The sequence below is a fragment of the Pogona vitticeps genome, chromosome 5, assembly GCF_051106095.1.
Source record: "Pogona vitticeps strain Pit_001003342236 chromosome 5, PviZW2.1, whole genome shotgun sequence".
NCBI classification, from domain to species: Eukaryota; Metazoa; Chordata; class Lepidosauria; order Squamata; family Agamidae; genus Pogona; species Pogona vitticeps.
This window is the reverse complement of record NC_135787.1, coordinates 70,506,751-70,523,484: the sequence shown is the minus strand read 5'-3', so window position 1 is coordinate 70,523,484 and position 16,734 is coordinate 70,506,751. Positions and strand designations below refer to the sequence as shown.

The 16,734-nt window shown below is 39.9% G+C and overlaps 1 protein-coding gene across 1 annotated transcript in view; it reads right to left on the bottom strand.

Moving 5' to 3' along the window:
* Positions 1–16,734, bottom strand: part of KIT (KIT proto-oncogene, receptor tyrosine kinase) — a 103,898-nt gene that overhangs the window by 11,975 nt on the left and 75,189 nt on the right. The window contains exons 8-17 of the mRNA XM_073001249.2: positions 16,416–16,530; positions 10,699–10,892; positions 9,450–9,556; positions 9,230–9,356; positions 8,514–8,618; positions 7,480–7,590; positions 4,967–5,108; positions 1,928–2,016; positions 1,473–1,600; positions 357–479 (exon numbers count right to left, since the gene is read on the bottom strand). Of these exons, the coding sequence (XP_072857350.2) occupies positions 357–479; positions 1,473–1,600; positions 1,928–2,016; positions 4,967–5,108; positions 7,480–7,590; positions 8,514–8,618; positions 9,230–9,356; positions 9,450–9,556; positions 10,699–10,892; positions 16,416–16,530 (1,241 nt within the window). The remainder of the gene's footprint in view (positions 1–356; positions 480–1,472; positions 1,601–1,927; positions 2,017–4,966; positions 5,109–7,479; positions 7,591–8,513; positions 8,619–9,229; positions 9,357–9,449; positions 9,557–10,698; positions 10,893–16,415; positions 16,531–16,734) is intronic.

Sequence of the window (16,734 nt, the reverse complement as noted above, 5' to 3'; positions counted from 1 at the left end):
CTAAGATGAGCCAGATCCTCATTATCTCACCAAATTGCTTCAGCTGCACACACACACCCAACATACAGGAAGAGATTACAGGTTTAATGAAGAGATTTAGTTCGGAGGAAGTTTATTTGAGGGGAGGCCATTTGCAGTGAGGTAAGACATGACAGAAGGCAACTCCTTCATACCTGCTGTTTGGAATTCCAACCCAACATGCTTCCAATGGCCACCTCTCCTTCTTTCTCGGTTATGCATCTGAGAAAGAAATTATTCTGACAGAAGGCTACAGAGATGACCTCAAGCCATTGAGAACTGAGTGGAGTTCTACAATACACATCCCAGTGCTATAGGTTCTATCTAAACATACTTACATTTCCTTTGACCACATAATTGGAGTCATTCCTAATGTCTCTTGCAAGGCCAAAGTCACAGATTTTTGTGATCCGACCATGAGTAAGCAGTATGTTCCTTGCTGCCAGGTCTCTATGAATACACTGAATGGGTATTCAACAACAACAACAAACACATACACGTTACATAAGCAAACACAAACAATATTCGGCATTACAGATAGTCTATTACATCTTCTCATATGTCTTTTTAAAAATTATTTAATGCATTTATATCCTTCTCTTCATCAGAAAAGCTTACAATTCAGTAAAAAGCCTGCCAAAAGTTTTATTCCCTCTCCAAAACAAACCACCCTCAAAACAAAACAAAAACAGTTTGAAAGGAAAATAGAACATGGGTCGCTGGGAACTACAAAAACCAACTCAACATTTCTTACCTACATGGTTTGTATAAGAAGCAGCTGCGATCCTGATGCAGTGCTGATCCACAGATTGATAATTTTTAACATGAATACATGGAATGGCAACTTGGTCTTAAATATTTTGACCAGTATTTATACCAAAATGATACTTGAAGGATGAGAGAACCAGGAGACAGGATGGAGAAAGGCCAGATTGTGCCATGACCCCCTCAAGGTTAAAAACAGGAGGATTTTAGGTTGTTTTATCTTATGAGTTTCAGTTCTAATGCAGTTCAACTAAAATAGTAGTATGAGATTGTTTCTCTTTTCCGTTCCTTAGAAAAAGGCTCCACAGAAATCAATGCGAGTGACTGATTTTAAAACATTATCTATGGGAGTTGAAAGCATCAACTCAATTTTGAACGCTTCGGCAAAATACCAATGACCCAGTTTTGGTCAGACCTGTTTCCCTTAGACCATCCTAAGACATGGCATTATCATATCCCCTCTCACCTAGCATTTTGTATGAGGAAAGTATGGCTCTGGGAAGATACACCCGCCATGCAAGAACTGGTGCCATTTAAGAATCGGTGCATATATTCCCAACTTTGTAGAGCACAGGGGTAGAAGACAAGATGTAACCCACATAAAGACAATCACTCAGCACTGAAGATATAAATAATTTAAACATTGCTTTTGATGAAAAAAATAATTCTCTTCCAAGTCCCCAACTTACATTTTTAGAGGAAAGGAAGTTCATCCCCTTTGCCACTTGATATGAAAAACTTAATAGATCTTCAATGTCCAGAGCCAGTTCATCATCTTCTAAGATGGCAATGGTAACATCCTGATTAGCAAATGATCCTAAAAGCAATCGATGTGGGAATAATACATACATGGATTAATTATGGCCATTTGGGAAGACAGCAGAATTTCTATTAACAGAGCATGACACCGAATTAACACAGAGATGCTACTCAAACATATCATCTGCTATCAAAACATGAAGTAATCGTGAACCTCCTATCTAAATGCACTCACTCAATGGAAAACTGTAATATCATTTGCACCTTCAGTGTAGATTGTTAAAGTTCTGTTAAAGCTGAAATTGTTTTTTTAATTAACCATCTCTTGACCGGAGTGTACAATTTCAAAACAAAAGCTTCTCTCCCTTCCTTACTGCCTGCTTACCTGTCCTTCCTGGACCTTTTTTGGCAGGTTTGGTGTGGACAATCTGAGAAACTCCTGGTTTCATGTCCATATATTCATTGGTGGCATCACTACAGGCAAAAAGAAGGAATCATGTGGTTATTTATTGTATAGGACACATTTGTTAACCCAAACAAGCCAACTTTTACAAAGAAGTCACTTGGAAAACATACAATGCTCCAAATACTAAATAATGTAATGTTAAAACAACAAGTGTCTAAATCCTACTGGTAGGCCCAAACAGAGTACCCACTTAATTAATAGTTGAACAGCTATTCCCAAACTTGTGAATCAACACATCAACATTTAACATAGATCCCACTGATTCAATGGGTTTCCTCTATTTGGGGCCATGAATTGGATCCATAGGATTTAGGGTAAGATTTCTGCAGATTGTGATGTAATTTAATTAGTGAACTGAGCGGAGGACACACAACTCAGTGGCTGAGAATCCTTCAGACTGAATCCTATCATTTGTAATGGTGGCATCTGCTAGAATTACTCATGGGCTCATACTGTTCTCCTTCATTCTCCAGCATATCTAAGGGGAAACTGGAAGGTTTCATTTCTCTTTTTGATTAACCCGTCTATCATGATCTCCAAGTGTTAAACTTAACTATGGTTTGTTGAAACAAGCCATTATTATAACTGTAGCTAAAATTAGCTTGAATTTCTTAGGTTCAGATGACACCATAGGCTGTAGTGCCCAACTCTCCCTAAGGAGCAATTAGCACTCGGTCAGAGAGTTCGACAGGCCACTTACCTACCACCTTTGTGCTGAGGCAAGTTCCAAGACCTCAGCAGTGTGTACCGTAAGCCCCTTGAACAAGTCTGACCTTAAAAGAACACTTTACTTTTAGTACTTTGCAAGTACAAACACATGGGCTTTGTGATTCCTTAGAACTCACAACAGCTCAGTTAGGTGAGACTCTTAAAGATAGCTAGTTTATGGCCCTCTCCACCTCCTGGATTTAGCCAGACCCTGCTGTTCAAGAGACCAGTCCTTTTGTAAGAATTTTTATAATTAATTTTTATTAGAAAAATAGAGTTTCATAGAATCAGTTTATATTGCTCAAGCTTTAGCATAAGGAACATATTCAAAGATCATTACATTTAAATAAAATAATTAATTCCCAATAAAATAATAAACACTACTAAGCTGGGGTAAGGTGGGCTAACCCCACCTCCTCCTTTCTCTTAACTTACATTCTCTCTCCTTCAAGCCACATGCTCAAACCATCAAGTTCTTTCTCTCTCCCATCATCATGGAATAGAACTTCTGAACCCCTTTCACATAACCCATTGTCCATTTTCTACATTCTCTAACTCTTCCCTCCTTTTTGATACTTCATGGCTGTTAACCAATTAGCCTCAAGGGGCTGTAACACCTTCCTCCTCCCTCAATTCCCATGAAAATCCAGGTGTTTTATCTCTTCTCCAATTAGCTCAGAATGTTGAGTCTTTCACGGGCTCCTTGGTTCGGCCTTCAGTTTTATCTTGAACCACGCTGTACTGATCTTCAGAAAAACACATTCAAATATCTCTCAAATCATCTTCACACAGAACCTGTCTGACTCCATCTTACATTTCTCTGACTACATATCTCATACTGCTTCAACTCCATGACAGTGGTCAATCACATCAAAGTGAACATTTCCCAACCCTTCATGTAAGCAAGTGTTCGAGCATGTTTAGGGAGACTAGGTTTTCCTAACATGGTAAATAACAGTTTATCATGTTTGAATGAAGCCAGTCTGTCAGGGCTGCAATCTTCAGAATGCCCAGTGTGGGTTCTCAAATGACTACATGGTCCTCTGTATACAAAGCTAGATGTTGACACAGAAGAGATTATGTCAAGGAGAAGGGTTCCAACTTAATCTTCTCCATGACATATGAGTTCCATACATAAAGATAATTTTTGTATATGAAGAAATATTCTATCATGTCTGCCATCACCAGTAATCTGATACATTACAGGGTAGACAGAGTTTACCAACCTTCACAAGGCCTTACTTTTGGTGGCTTGAATGAATGTTCTACTTCGTTTTGTAGCACTCTAAGACAAAACTAGTAAACCTAGGAAGTTCTAACCCTTGGGCCCCAACTGTTCTCTACATCTCCCAGAAATTGGCTAGGGCAAGAAAATTTAGATCACAAGTCTGAGAATAACTATTCTAACCATTGTTGTTGGCTCCAAGCATTTAACTCCTGCTGAATATGAGGAGCAGGAGCTGAAGTCGTTAGCTTGTAGGTAAAAGGACCTGCACTACCTTTTTATATGTTCTGTAGGAGGGAAGTATTCAGTTCATATCTTCGGCTGTGCTGCAACTTAACAGCAGTGATAGGATGGGCCCTCACATGCCCTAAAGTATCCTGCATCAACAGCTAGCAAAAAGGGAAATACATGTCTGCAAGCTCCACCTCATTAATCTAAATTTTTGAGTATCGCAAAGTGTGCCAAGTGGCAAGCTGGAAGGAGTGTCAAGTTGCAAGACGATGTCTTGGCTGTGTGATTCCTAAATAAAGTTATAATCATTTAAAAACTGCAATTACCATATCTATGTTTTCATCTTTTCCCCCCAGGGGACAACTGCTGACAGTCTGGGTTGACAAATACACAGACCACTGTCTGGTGCTTTGTATAAAGCAGTGTTTAAAGATCAAATCAATGGGAGATTTAAAGACTCAGCCAAAAGCCTTTGTGGAATGATTAGAGCTCTTGTATAAAAGAAAGCCAGAATGGTGTGACAGATAAGAGAGTGAGAGATATAGCATCTAGAATTCATATGAAAGCTTGCTGGAGAGCCTTTCCTTCAGTCCAAACTACTTTATAAGGTGAAGGAAGAAACAGGACAGCCATCCATGCACCACCTTGAAGTCCTCAGAGGAAAAAGAGAAATAGAAATAAGATGAACGTTTTGCCCCCACAGGATCGGTACAGGACTATTGAAAGGAGCACCACAAAAATAATGCACTGCGATTCTTTGAACATGACTGCAAATATTGGTACCGCATCCTTACTACATGTGTTCTTTCTGATGGAGGAGGTTCTTGTAAACAGCAGTTTCTTCATGCTTTGGGCAAATGAAGGAATCACGTTTTCTTCTCAGAAAATTCAAAAGGTCACCATAGCAGCAGTACTCTGTGATGACCAAAGTGGGACCTGCAGGGGTAAAAGAAGTTGAAAAACTATGTTTTGTATTCTGGCTCAGACATTTTTTAAAAAATGTTTCTCTGGCTACATGCACAAAAAGCAGACGGTTTAAAATCACACTACAGAGCAGTGTTTCAGCTGGAAAAGCGAGGGTGAAATTACGTCAGCAAAATCTCTATTCAGATATTGGGCCTTAGTTCCAATTAAAACAATGTCATTTCTAATTAATTACTTCCACACGTCAATAGTACTGCAGTGCTAAACACTCCCATACAAATTAAACAAGTCTTGTAAAAATGGTGCAAACCAGACTCATTTGTTTTATTCTGGAGCCTTCCGGAAGGAAGTTATCTGTTCCAAATACAAGCTTCTAACATAAATCCATTTGATTCACTTCTGTTTACAGTAGGACGTCACGTTCTTATAGTGACATTTTGGAAATAATATAAAATATTATGCTTTTCAGCATAATGGGAAAGGAAAAGAACCATTCAGACAGAACCAGCCAACAGAAAACTAGATGATCCAGACTTTAAAAAACAAAAAGGGAGATGGCAGATAGGCTCAAGTTTAGAGATGGGCATGAATCTGGATCGCTGTTGTAGGTTTTTCAGGCTGTTTGGCTGTGTTCTGTGGCCGTGTCCTCTGAAGATGCTGGCCACAAAGAGTGAAGAAATGTTAGGAAGAAAAACCTGCAGAACATGGCCAAACAGCCTGAAAAACCCACAATAACCATCAGATCTCAGCCGTGAAAGCCTTCGAGAACACAATGAATCTGGATTGTTGGATTGTGCTGGATTGTCATAGTGGCACCACAGGTGCTGCACAGTCCCATCCCTCAACCCACCGAGCTGGATTCCTCCACTCACCCGATGGCACACACTACACTCCTCCTCTTCTTCAGTCATTTCACCAGTCACAGCAAGACCACAGACTTCCCTCTTCTGCCTCCTCCAGCAGCAGCCCACTCAAATGCAGCACTGTAGTAATCCCTGCCCTGCCTTCTTGTCTGAGTGGGCAGCTGCTGGAGGAGGCAGAGAAGGAAAGTCTGTGCTCCTGCTGCAACTAGTGAAATGACTGAAGAGGAGGAGAAGCAGAGTTCACATCAGGTGGTGAGTGGGGGAATCCAGCCAGGGGGATGTGGGATAGGACTATGCTGCACCTGTGATGCTGGTATAACAGTCCAGATGATCCAATGATCTGAATTAATGCTCATCTCTACTCAAGTTGCCTGTGATAATAATGTTTTTATATTTAAAAATGTGCTTTCTAAATGACTGCTGCCTGTGAGCAATTTGAATATTTAATAGTACTGTCTTGGGTCTCAGTTATAAGATCTGGGGCCAGTGCTACTCTGCTAACTTATCTGACTAGTTCCCCATTATGAACACACACAGATGCACTCACTCTTTAATTACTTGACTTCCTCTGACAGCAAAAAAAGACACTGGTTTATATTGGTGCAGGGATAGGGGAGAGGTATATTTGTCAAATGCTCAGATGATCTGACTAGGCAAAGAGATATGGATTGTTCAATCAGAATTACAACTGGTATCTGTAAAAAAACTTTTGCAGCACAGAGCCCTCCTGCTGAAATTGTGGCCAGCCAGATGACTGTTCCTTTCTTCATGCTCCAGCACACAGTCCAGGTTTCCTATCTTCTCCCAGCACAAAAACCACAAACACTTCAAATAACTTTCTGTGCCGCTGAACAGTCCCAGTCTTCTTTGGGTTCCCCACAAACCCCAGGAAACCTTTTTTGGGAACTGACAATGCCCAGAATCTCTCAGCTAGCATGGCCAGCCACTTGAGGGATTCCAGGAGCAGTGTTTTGGCTTGAAACGTGAGGGTGAAATTACATCAACAGCACTTCTGTTCAAAAGTTGGACCTTGCTTCCAGTTAAAATGATGTTATTCCAAAATGGTAAAATTCCCAACCTCAGGTTTCCCTATCCTTAGCAAGGGTTTTCTCCTAAAGTTTTTTCATTTAACAAAACTTCTGTAAAGCATGGTATTTCCATAAGCCTGCTTACAATACAGTGCCCCCCCTTGTATGTGGATGATGGTGCTGATTTGCTTACAGAAGGATCAACAGACTGCTCAGTAGTTAACTATCAATACATAGGATTGTTCAAGTTCAATATGGTACTCATTTGCATCAGGGCCAGCAAATCTTTCCAATGTGTTGAGTTGGTGTTGAAGCAGCTAATGGGAAACAGAGCCCGCCTTTCCGTTACATAGTTAAAAGCAGACATGTTGTCATGGCCTCCTTTCTAAGACACTCTGTGAGGAAAAAATCACCAGCTTTTCTTTGAAGTGGCAAAAAACCAAGGAATTTGCAAAAAAAAAAAAAAAACCACCACAAAAAAACCCTTCATACCTCCAACAGTACAGGCTCCAAGCAGGTTCACAATGTTGATATGATTGCCAAGGTAACTGAGCACTTTCAGTTCTGACATCAAGGCTTCCTTTTCAGTAAAATGGGCACTGGCTAGAGAGAAAGGTGTGTTTCAGCAAATCAGCAAGCAGAAAGCAAATGGCAAACTAGCATACTTCTCATAGGAATTCCTTCCTCCAACCTACCCTTGTCAAAGTTCTTTCTTCAAGGAGCCCCTGCTCAGGCTATATTTGTGGTTTCTTCTGTATGCCAAAGAACAGTTCCTTACTTGTGAACCTTATTTATTTATTGAGTCTCCAAAGCAGTTACAAAAAGTGCAGCTTCAGTATGATACATTATGAGGAGGATGGCATATTCTGATGAAGTATTGTTAGGGTTCTGACACATACATTTATTTCTCTGGCAGTGCTCCCTGATTTTAGAATGCATTGAGACCTGTGATTTTTCCCACTCTATTGCTTTTAAGATGTACACACGTATCTTTCATTATGACCTTGTTAAAACTGTTTTGATACTATAATGATTTTAAGAGTTTGGTGGTCTAAATTATATTTAGTGATAACCATTACACCACTTGAACTCAATTTTTCAGTGAAAAGGGTAGGATGAAATGTAATCCCAGATAAAATAATAAAATCTTACAGTCTCATGCTGTACTTTCTTACTTTGGAACACTTTATATGGCAAACCTGCTCAAACCCTCCTCAGAAATGAGGTGGATGGCTAAGGGGGAAAATAGGCCTTGTGACTGTTCTTGACTTCACTAACTCACCAAGCAGACTTTCCAGGTTCATTCTCTGTTGGTCAGCATTAAGCCAGTTATGTTATGAAAGAATTTGCTGTTGAAGATGTAGAGGAGTGATGCCTTTTTATGTGAGTTTTAGATAGTTGCAAACTATTGCTGCTTCATTGTATGGTTTTCTATTTTGGTCCACATGTTGTGTTTGAAGCCCTCTGAGCAAGAGGACAGACAGTAAAGAAAATAAATGGAATAAACTGAAAGCACTGGAACTTACGTTTGAGCATTTTTACAGCTACTCGTATTGCCCCATCAGGTTTGAAGAGACCATAGGCAGTTGCTTCAACAACTTTCCCAAAAGCTCCAGCTCCTAGAGTCTTACCTACAAGATTTCCAGAGAGCATTAAAAAAAGTTCAACACAATGCATTAGCAATCCACAGAACGAATCATAATATACAGAACAATCTTATCTATTTTGACATCTTGGATTAAACACAAGGAAAGGTGATGGCAAGATCCAGAAACAGTGTCCTGGAAATCTAAGGGATTATCTCTAAATTATCCCATGAAATCGAAAAGGAGTCAGAAAAGCTATGCCACTTTCTGATAAGCACAATCTCCAGCACAACCAGAACTGTTATTTTAGTCCCCAAACTACTGCCTGTGGCAGACAGAAAGATACAAGCAAGGCTTGGAAAATGACTTTTTTCGACTACAACTTGCAGAACTGAATTTTAAAAGCTCAGGAAATGGACCACATGGAGGACCAGCCCATACAGTACTCAGTATGCTGGACTCAGCAATTACCGTCCTTGCTTAAGCTTGCTCTGCTGACCTTTGTTTTAAAGGGTAATGAGTTTCTTAAACTACCTGCACAAAAATTAGCATTCTTACACTGTTCTACCCAATGGCCAAAACAATTCTGATGGCATATCACTGTAGGAACCTGCTTACTTTTAATTGCTAGCAAAATCAAATGAGTACAAACTAACCAAAACATAGCTGGTTTCTTGGAAACTCCCATTTGTCATCATAAGGAAGCTGTGTTGGGTCTATGTAAACATAGTTGTTCCCATTTATTTCATCCACTACCTTCCACTGGACCTCATATTTGGGCTTCTGGAAAATAGTTGTGAACATTGTAAGAGCTTGGACTATGAATATTAGGCACATAAACAGCTGATGGACAGTCTAGCTATATACAGTCCTTACCTGGAGATATTTGTACATAAGCACAATGACGGTAATGCACATCAATCCTGCTGCGACTCCAAAGCCAATTAATAAAGGAGTGAAAAGGGTATGGGTACTGACTTGTTCTAGAAAGAGAGACACAAAAATATAACCTGGCTCAAGATCTGAACAAAGAAAATGGAACATGAATCTGACCCTTGGCTCTTTCCAATGCTGGACTGTAGTGCACAGTAACTCAAAGGGATTACCCAAGTGTTGATTTACCATTCGGTAGTTGATTCAGACTGTGTGGGGGACTAACAAGAGTGTACTCACCAATACCTGGCAGTAGAAAGACCGCATCATTCTAAAATGCATCTTAATGTGCTTTTGTTGACATATCGGAACACAATTTTCAGGTTAAGATGTGAAAAATTTGTGCAAAATCCTGTGTTAAACTATTGTAAACTATTGCCTATTATCAACATTCTCACCTAGCCATGGGGATGCATATAAATATTGGACATGTATTTGCACTTCTGTGTCCGAAGAAGTAAATTTTGATAAGCTCACACCAAAATTAATAAGGTCACACCAAAATAAAACTCTTAGTCTTTAAAGTGTTACAATGGCCAAAACCCTTTTGCTTAGCATAGTAAATCACACTAGACTAGGCTGACTGAATCAGTGGGAATTTGGTTAGTCAATTCTTCCAGTAGTTCCACTGATTCAAACGGGACAATTCTAAGTGCAATTAATTACTCTGCCATTCAGATCTGTCTACTCCAATTGTCACTTAACTCAGCATAGTAAGTTGCTCATCAAATCCCTATTGATTCAATGGGCCTACTCTAGTGGGATTTACTATGCAAAGTAATTTTGGAATGTGGATGAATTATTTTATCCTTTTGTCAATTTAACAAGAAGGAAACAGATCTTTGTGTAGTCAATAGGATCTACTTGATAAAAAAAATAATGATGAAAGTAACATAAGAGGGACAGTTGCACTGTAACTGTGAAATAAAGTTAGCCCTTCTTTTGTTACACTACAACAAATATTCTGTCATTAATCAGAAAAAAGAATGAATTTGTTATCTCAAAATAGTTAACCCCAACCTTTGGAATAGAGAAGATAAAGTTATTATGAAGAAGAAAAATAAATTTCTTTATTCATTGATAGCCCCAGAATGGGACATGGTGCGTTGTGGTAAAAGGCAAAAGCTATTCATTGCAGCAAAGAGTTTACAGTATTATAAGCAGAATATACATTATACATTCTGTTTGTTACCTTTAACTTCAATGTTGAAAAAAGCTGTCCGCTTGTCAATGGCATTGGAAGCCTCACATATGATTGTGCCATTGTTTTTAAACATGCTGGCATCAATGGTGCTTTCAACAACTATCTTTCCAAAGGAAGGAAAGGGTGACCCATTATGGCTGGTTCTCACATCCACTGGAGAAATGTTTTGTGAATCTGAACATCTGGAAGAAACAATTCACTTGGATGAAATAACCTGGGAAACTGACTATATGCATAGTGTGTATACATTTTCTATAACAATATATATATTGTGCCAACACATTGGCTGTGTTTGCACAGAACAAGGATTCTGAAGAATCCTCAATTATCATTCATTCAGACATACTGCTGCACACTGCCCAATAGCTTTTGTCTGGCTCTGTCCATCAGCAGAAGGGCTTAAAGTAAGTAGGACCTTACCAGCATGAAAAAGGCTCAGTGTTACACATAAACTTAGCTCCTGCCTACTCCCAACTTTGGCAGGAATCATAATCCAGTTTCAAATCCTGTTTTCAAACTTCAGATTGTAGAGGAGTAACAAACCAGACTGTATATCAGTGGTCTGGGAACAGGGGTAAATTACCCCAAATGGGGTAAAAGTGAAAATTCTGGGGGTAATGAGCAGAGCGCTACCCCGTCCCTCCCACCCCCACCCCCTGCAGCCAAACCTCAAATTGTAAGCCACCTCTCCCTGTTACTTCCTTGGTTGTAGGAGGGCACTTGTAAATCCATTCTTTCAGAGATCGGAGATAAACCTGCTTGATTGGTTACAGCTGTGGAATAGTCCTGGGCAGCCAACCAATCCGGGGCTTGTGAATGAATGCTTCCACCAGAGATGACTGCAAGCAAGCAGGAGGAGGGAAAGGATCCAGTTAATGAGGGAAGGAAGGGAAGGAAGATGTGAGAGACCGGGGGGGGGGGCTTCATCAAGCTTATTTAAATGTACAGTATGTAGAAAATGTATGTAGAAAATGTATGGATGGAGAGAGAGAGGGTGGGTGGATGTGTGTATGTGTGTGTGTGAGAGAGAGAGACTGACTCAAAACTATGAAAAAAGGAACAGGCAAGGCCTGAATTAAGGTGGGGAAAAAGGGTGGCTTCATCAAGCTTGTTTAAATATATGGAGAAAAATCAAGGGGGTAATGTCAGCTTATATAAGTTTTTTGGGGGGTAAAAGGTAAAAAAGTTCCCTGACCCCTGCTGTATATTGTCTCTCTGCTTATTTTATATGCCAAATACATCATGCTGGACTGGATGAATCCCAAACCGGAATTAAGATTGCCGGAAGAAATATCAACAACCTCAGATATGCAGGTGATGCCACTCTGATGGCAGAAAATGAGGAGGAATTAAAGAACCTCTTAATGAGGGTGAAAGAGGAGAGCACAAAAAATGGTCTGAAGCTCAATATATATATATAAAAAACTAAGACCATGGCAACTCCAGGAGGCAGTGGAAGACAGTAGGGCCTGGCATGCTCTTGTCCATGGGGTCACAAAGAGTCGGACATGACTTTACAACTAAACAACAACAACAACAAACCAGAAATCCTGATGACGATGTACTTGCTGAAACCATTCCTGCTGGCCAGAAGAACGAAATAGCAATGATCAGACCGCCTATACCAGCACATGTGGTAAGGAACAATAAACCAGGGAGGTCTGAAAACCAGTGGCCAGGATCCTGTTTGTATACACAGTGTAAGCCAGAAATCACACAAACAGTATGTGTACTCTGGCTGCCTGCCTACCCATTGCACAAAGAGCAACACACTTAATCAACTCATATAATTAGGAACAGAATGGAAATTTCCCAGACTTGGACAAAATATTTTTGGACTATAAATCCCAGCACCAATCCCCTTGCTTTTGTTGTTGTTTAGTCATTAGTTGTGTCCGACTCTTTGTGACCCCATGGACCAGAGGATTTTTTTTTCCAATTTTAGTTTGTTTGTTGTTTTTTTTGTTTTTGTTTTTTATATTTTTATCTTTACATCACATGGATTTCAGGTATTTTCTACAATTTCTAAGTCCAGTATTTTTATAGATTCAAAGAAATGTCTGGTTTCAGCAATATGGATTCTTATCATATGGGAGGTAGGTTCTTTTCCTGGGACAACCACATTTGAAAAACCTTGAGAAACTTCACAGATTGCCAACATTCCAACAGGGATCAGGATGTGGTGGGGTATTATTTAGTTCATTGATGATCCAGACCCCTGGCAACAGCTTTCTTTCTCTGCACTCTCTCATTCCTGACTAAAAGCACAACTATGATATTGAATTAAATCAGAAGCTGGTTCTGATTTTTAATGTTACTTGGTTTTTCTGTTAATGTATGTGTCCTCATGGAACAACTTTTAGTCTGTAAGCTGTGTGGTATTTTATCACTTTGGTGCTCTGGGTCCTAGTTTTCCTGGTTTTTCCTCTATTGTTGTTGTTTAGTCATTAAGTCGTGTCCGACTCTTAATGACCCCATGGACCAGAGCATGCCAGGCCCTCCTGTCTTCCACTGACTCCTGGAATTGGGACAAATTCATGTTGGTAGCTTCAGTGACACTGTCCAACCATCTCATCCTCTGTCATCCCTTTCTCCTCTTGCCTCCACACTTTCCCAACATCAGGGTCTTTTCCAGGGGGTCTTCTCTTCTCATGAGATGGCCAGAGTATTGGAGCCTCAGCTTCAGGATCTGTCCTTCCAGTGATTCCCTTGCTAGCATTGGTCTAAAAGGTAACATTTCCAAAAGGTGGCTGTTCCTGATGTTGGCCACCCTAGAAAACATTGGTAAAAGCTCTTTCTTCTCTTTCTCATTATATATTGTGATGCTGCAATTTAAAATCCCTTTAGGATGAAGCATACATACTGATTTGAGAAATGTTGCCATTGTTGATGACAAATGTGTATTTCAGGAGAAAACCAAGAGAAAAATAAGTATTGAAAAATGATTCACAAAGAATTGTATTATCTGCTAGCAATAATGCTAAGAACGCTGTCAAAATAAGCAAGTATTTTATAATCCTGTTTGCAAATCCTTTACCTGCACTGGAAGTACATACAATCTTCTTAGAAACTTGGTAATTACCTTTGTAGTTAATTCTTTTCTTTGCTCCAAGCTTACAAGACACATTTACCATATAATCTACTGTGTGTAAATGGAAATCTAATTACACTGTGTCTTGGAAAATTGTGTTATTACATGATAAATCCCAAAGATAGTAGCCATACACAGAACCTATTTTGTAATTGTCATTCTACAGGGTTAAATAATTAGAGCCAAGAATAGCCCAGTTGTAAGTGGGTGCAAGTCCTCCAAAGACTGATTTGGCCCTTAATGTGAGTCAGAAATTACAGTGACTCCTTCAAGTACAAGAAGCAAAGAACAGAATGTTCTGTAAAAAAATAAAGTGAGTTGTGAGTGCTAGGAAGGGAAGACCTCCTGGATTGACCACCAAGGGGGAAATGGAAATTAACGTTGTTTAATTTAACCCCTCCTAGCCATATGAGTGGGAATGGCAGCATTCCTGCTGCCCCATACCTGATGTTGTTTCTGGCTTCCTCTTCCAGTGGTGCTGTTTGCAGAGCTAGTTTGATGCACTATTCAAGCACAGCTGTACATATCTTTGCAACTGTGCATGGCTGGCACATAACTCCTGTGACAACAGAACGAGGCAACAGGCTACTTGAAGGGATTGGAGAAGAGGGCAATGCCCCCTCATCTTTCGTGCTACTCATCTCTCCAGTGACCATTAGAGGAAACCAATTACATTCCTTGATCTATTTTGCAGAGCCCAATGGGTATGTTATGTTTAAACCATAGCATTCCAAAACATTCTTTTAGAATACCTGGAGTCCCTCAACTGGCAAGACCCCCAGTGACTCTCACTTATGAGCAAGGCTGATGCTGGCTGAGAAATTCTGTAGCTACAATAACATGAAAACAAAAGTACATCCCCTTTGAATTCTGTGGTTTTACGTATAAGAACATAATAAAAATCATCTGGTCTTTAGCAGGTCTGAAAATTAGGCAAATACAACCTCAGATGAACAACAACACATGACATTTTACACCGGGTCATGACTTATTTTACAAAAATAAGTTCAAATAATGATAAACACCCCCCCCCTTTTTTTGCTTCCATAGGAATTAAGAGGCTAAGGACCAGTCAGGTGCTGCTAACCAAATGCCCTTAAGTAATTGATCTTCAGCAAGTGTGTCCACCTCTATAAACGCCAAAGTTTTATCAGTTTGCTGGTCTGGAGCATTCAGGTGTATGTTAACAGATTGCTAAGGAGGAAACACATCAGCAATGATAATAAAAAAGCAATTGTTGCTGCCTATTAATCTGGGAAGGGTTAGAAGGCCATTTCCAAACAATGTAAAGTCAATCATTCTACAGTGAGGAAGATAATTCACAAGTGGAAAACAAGTGTTGCCATTCTTCCCATCTTCCCAGGAGTGGATGTCCAAATTAAATCCACCCCAAGGTCGGACTGTGCAATGCTCAGAGAAATTGAAAAAACAACAACTTCAAAACAAAGCAAAACCCAAGAGTTACATCTCAGATACCACAGGCCTCAGTTATGTGAAATGTTAAAAGTCATGACAGTACAATTAGAAAAAGACAAGAAGAAATATGGTTTGTTTGAAAGAGATGCCAGGAAAAAAAGCCTCTTCTCTCCACAAAGAACATGACAGCATGGCTTCAATTTGCAAGGTTGCATCTGGACAAACCACAAGAGTTCTGAAACAATGTCCTTTGGACAGACAAAACCAAAGTGGAGATGTCTGGCCACAGTGCACAGTGCCAGGTTTGGTGAAAACCAAACACAGCACATCTGCACAAATACCTCACACCAGCCTTCAAGCACAATGGTGGAGGGGTGATGATTTGGGCTTGTTTTGCAGACACAGGACCTGGGGACCATGCAGTCATTGAGCTGGCTATGAACTCCTCTGTATACTAAAGTATTCTACAGTGAGGCCATCTGTCTGACAGCTTGGCTGAAACTGGGTCAAGCAACAGGACAATGATCCCAAGCACACCAGCAAATCTACAACAGAATGGCTGAAAAAGAAAAGAATCAAGGTGTTGCAATGGCCCAGTCAAAGTCCAGACCTCAACCTGATTGAAATGCTGCGGCAGGACCTTAAGACAGCTGTACATAAACAAATGCCCACAAACCTCAATGAACTGAAGCAATGTTCTAAAGAAGAGAGGGCCAAAATTCCTCCACAATGATGTGAGAAACTGATAAAAGTCATACAGAAAATGATTACTTCAAATTATTGCTGCTAAAGGTGGTTTTACAAGGTACTGAATCATGTACTTAGCATTTCTCCATTTTGGCTTTATTTTTGTAAAATAAATCATGACACAGTGTAATACAGTATGTCATGTGGTGTTGTTCATCGGAGGTTGCATTTACCTAATTTTCAGACCTGCAAAGGACCAAATGATCTTTATTATGTCCTGATATATAAAACCACATAATTCAAAGAGGGCGTACTTTCTTTTTCACCTGACTATATCATCCCATAAAAAGTTATTTTTCCAAGCTCTGATTTGAATAACTGGTGCTGATTATATGAACTGCAAGTATTTATGATCAACACTCAGACATCACAGAAATGTTACTTAGTATAAAAATGTACTCAGTCTACTCAAAACTTGAAACTCAAATGAAACAATGATTCATCTACTCACCTTTGCTCAGGTCCTGGGCAAATATACCAGTTCACTGTAGGGGCAGGGTAGCCTGCAGCCACACAACGAAGCATGCCATTGCCAAGTCTCTCCGAAGTGACGATTTCTGGTTTGGCTGAAAATAAATAGGCATGATAGCTACATTCTGTGGATCTGTGTTTAATGGTATCTTTCTACTTCAATGTGTGGGGAATGCACACTGCAAGTAAGGTGTCAGCCAAAGGGTGTAATCCTGTGTCCACTTGCTTGCAAGTAAGGCCTACTGAGCACTGTGGAACCTCCATCTGTGCAAACACTGCACAACAGGCATGAGGACGAC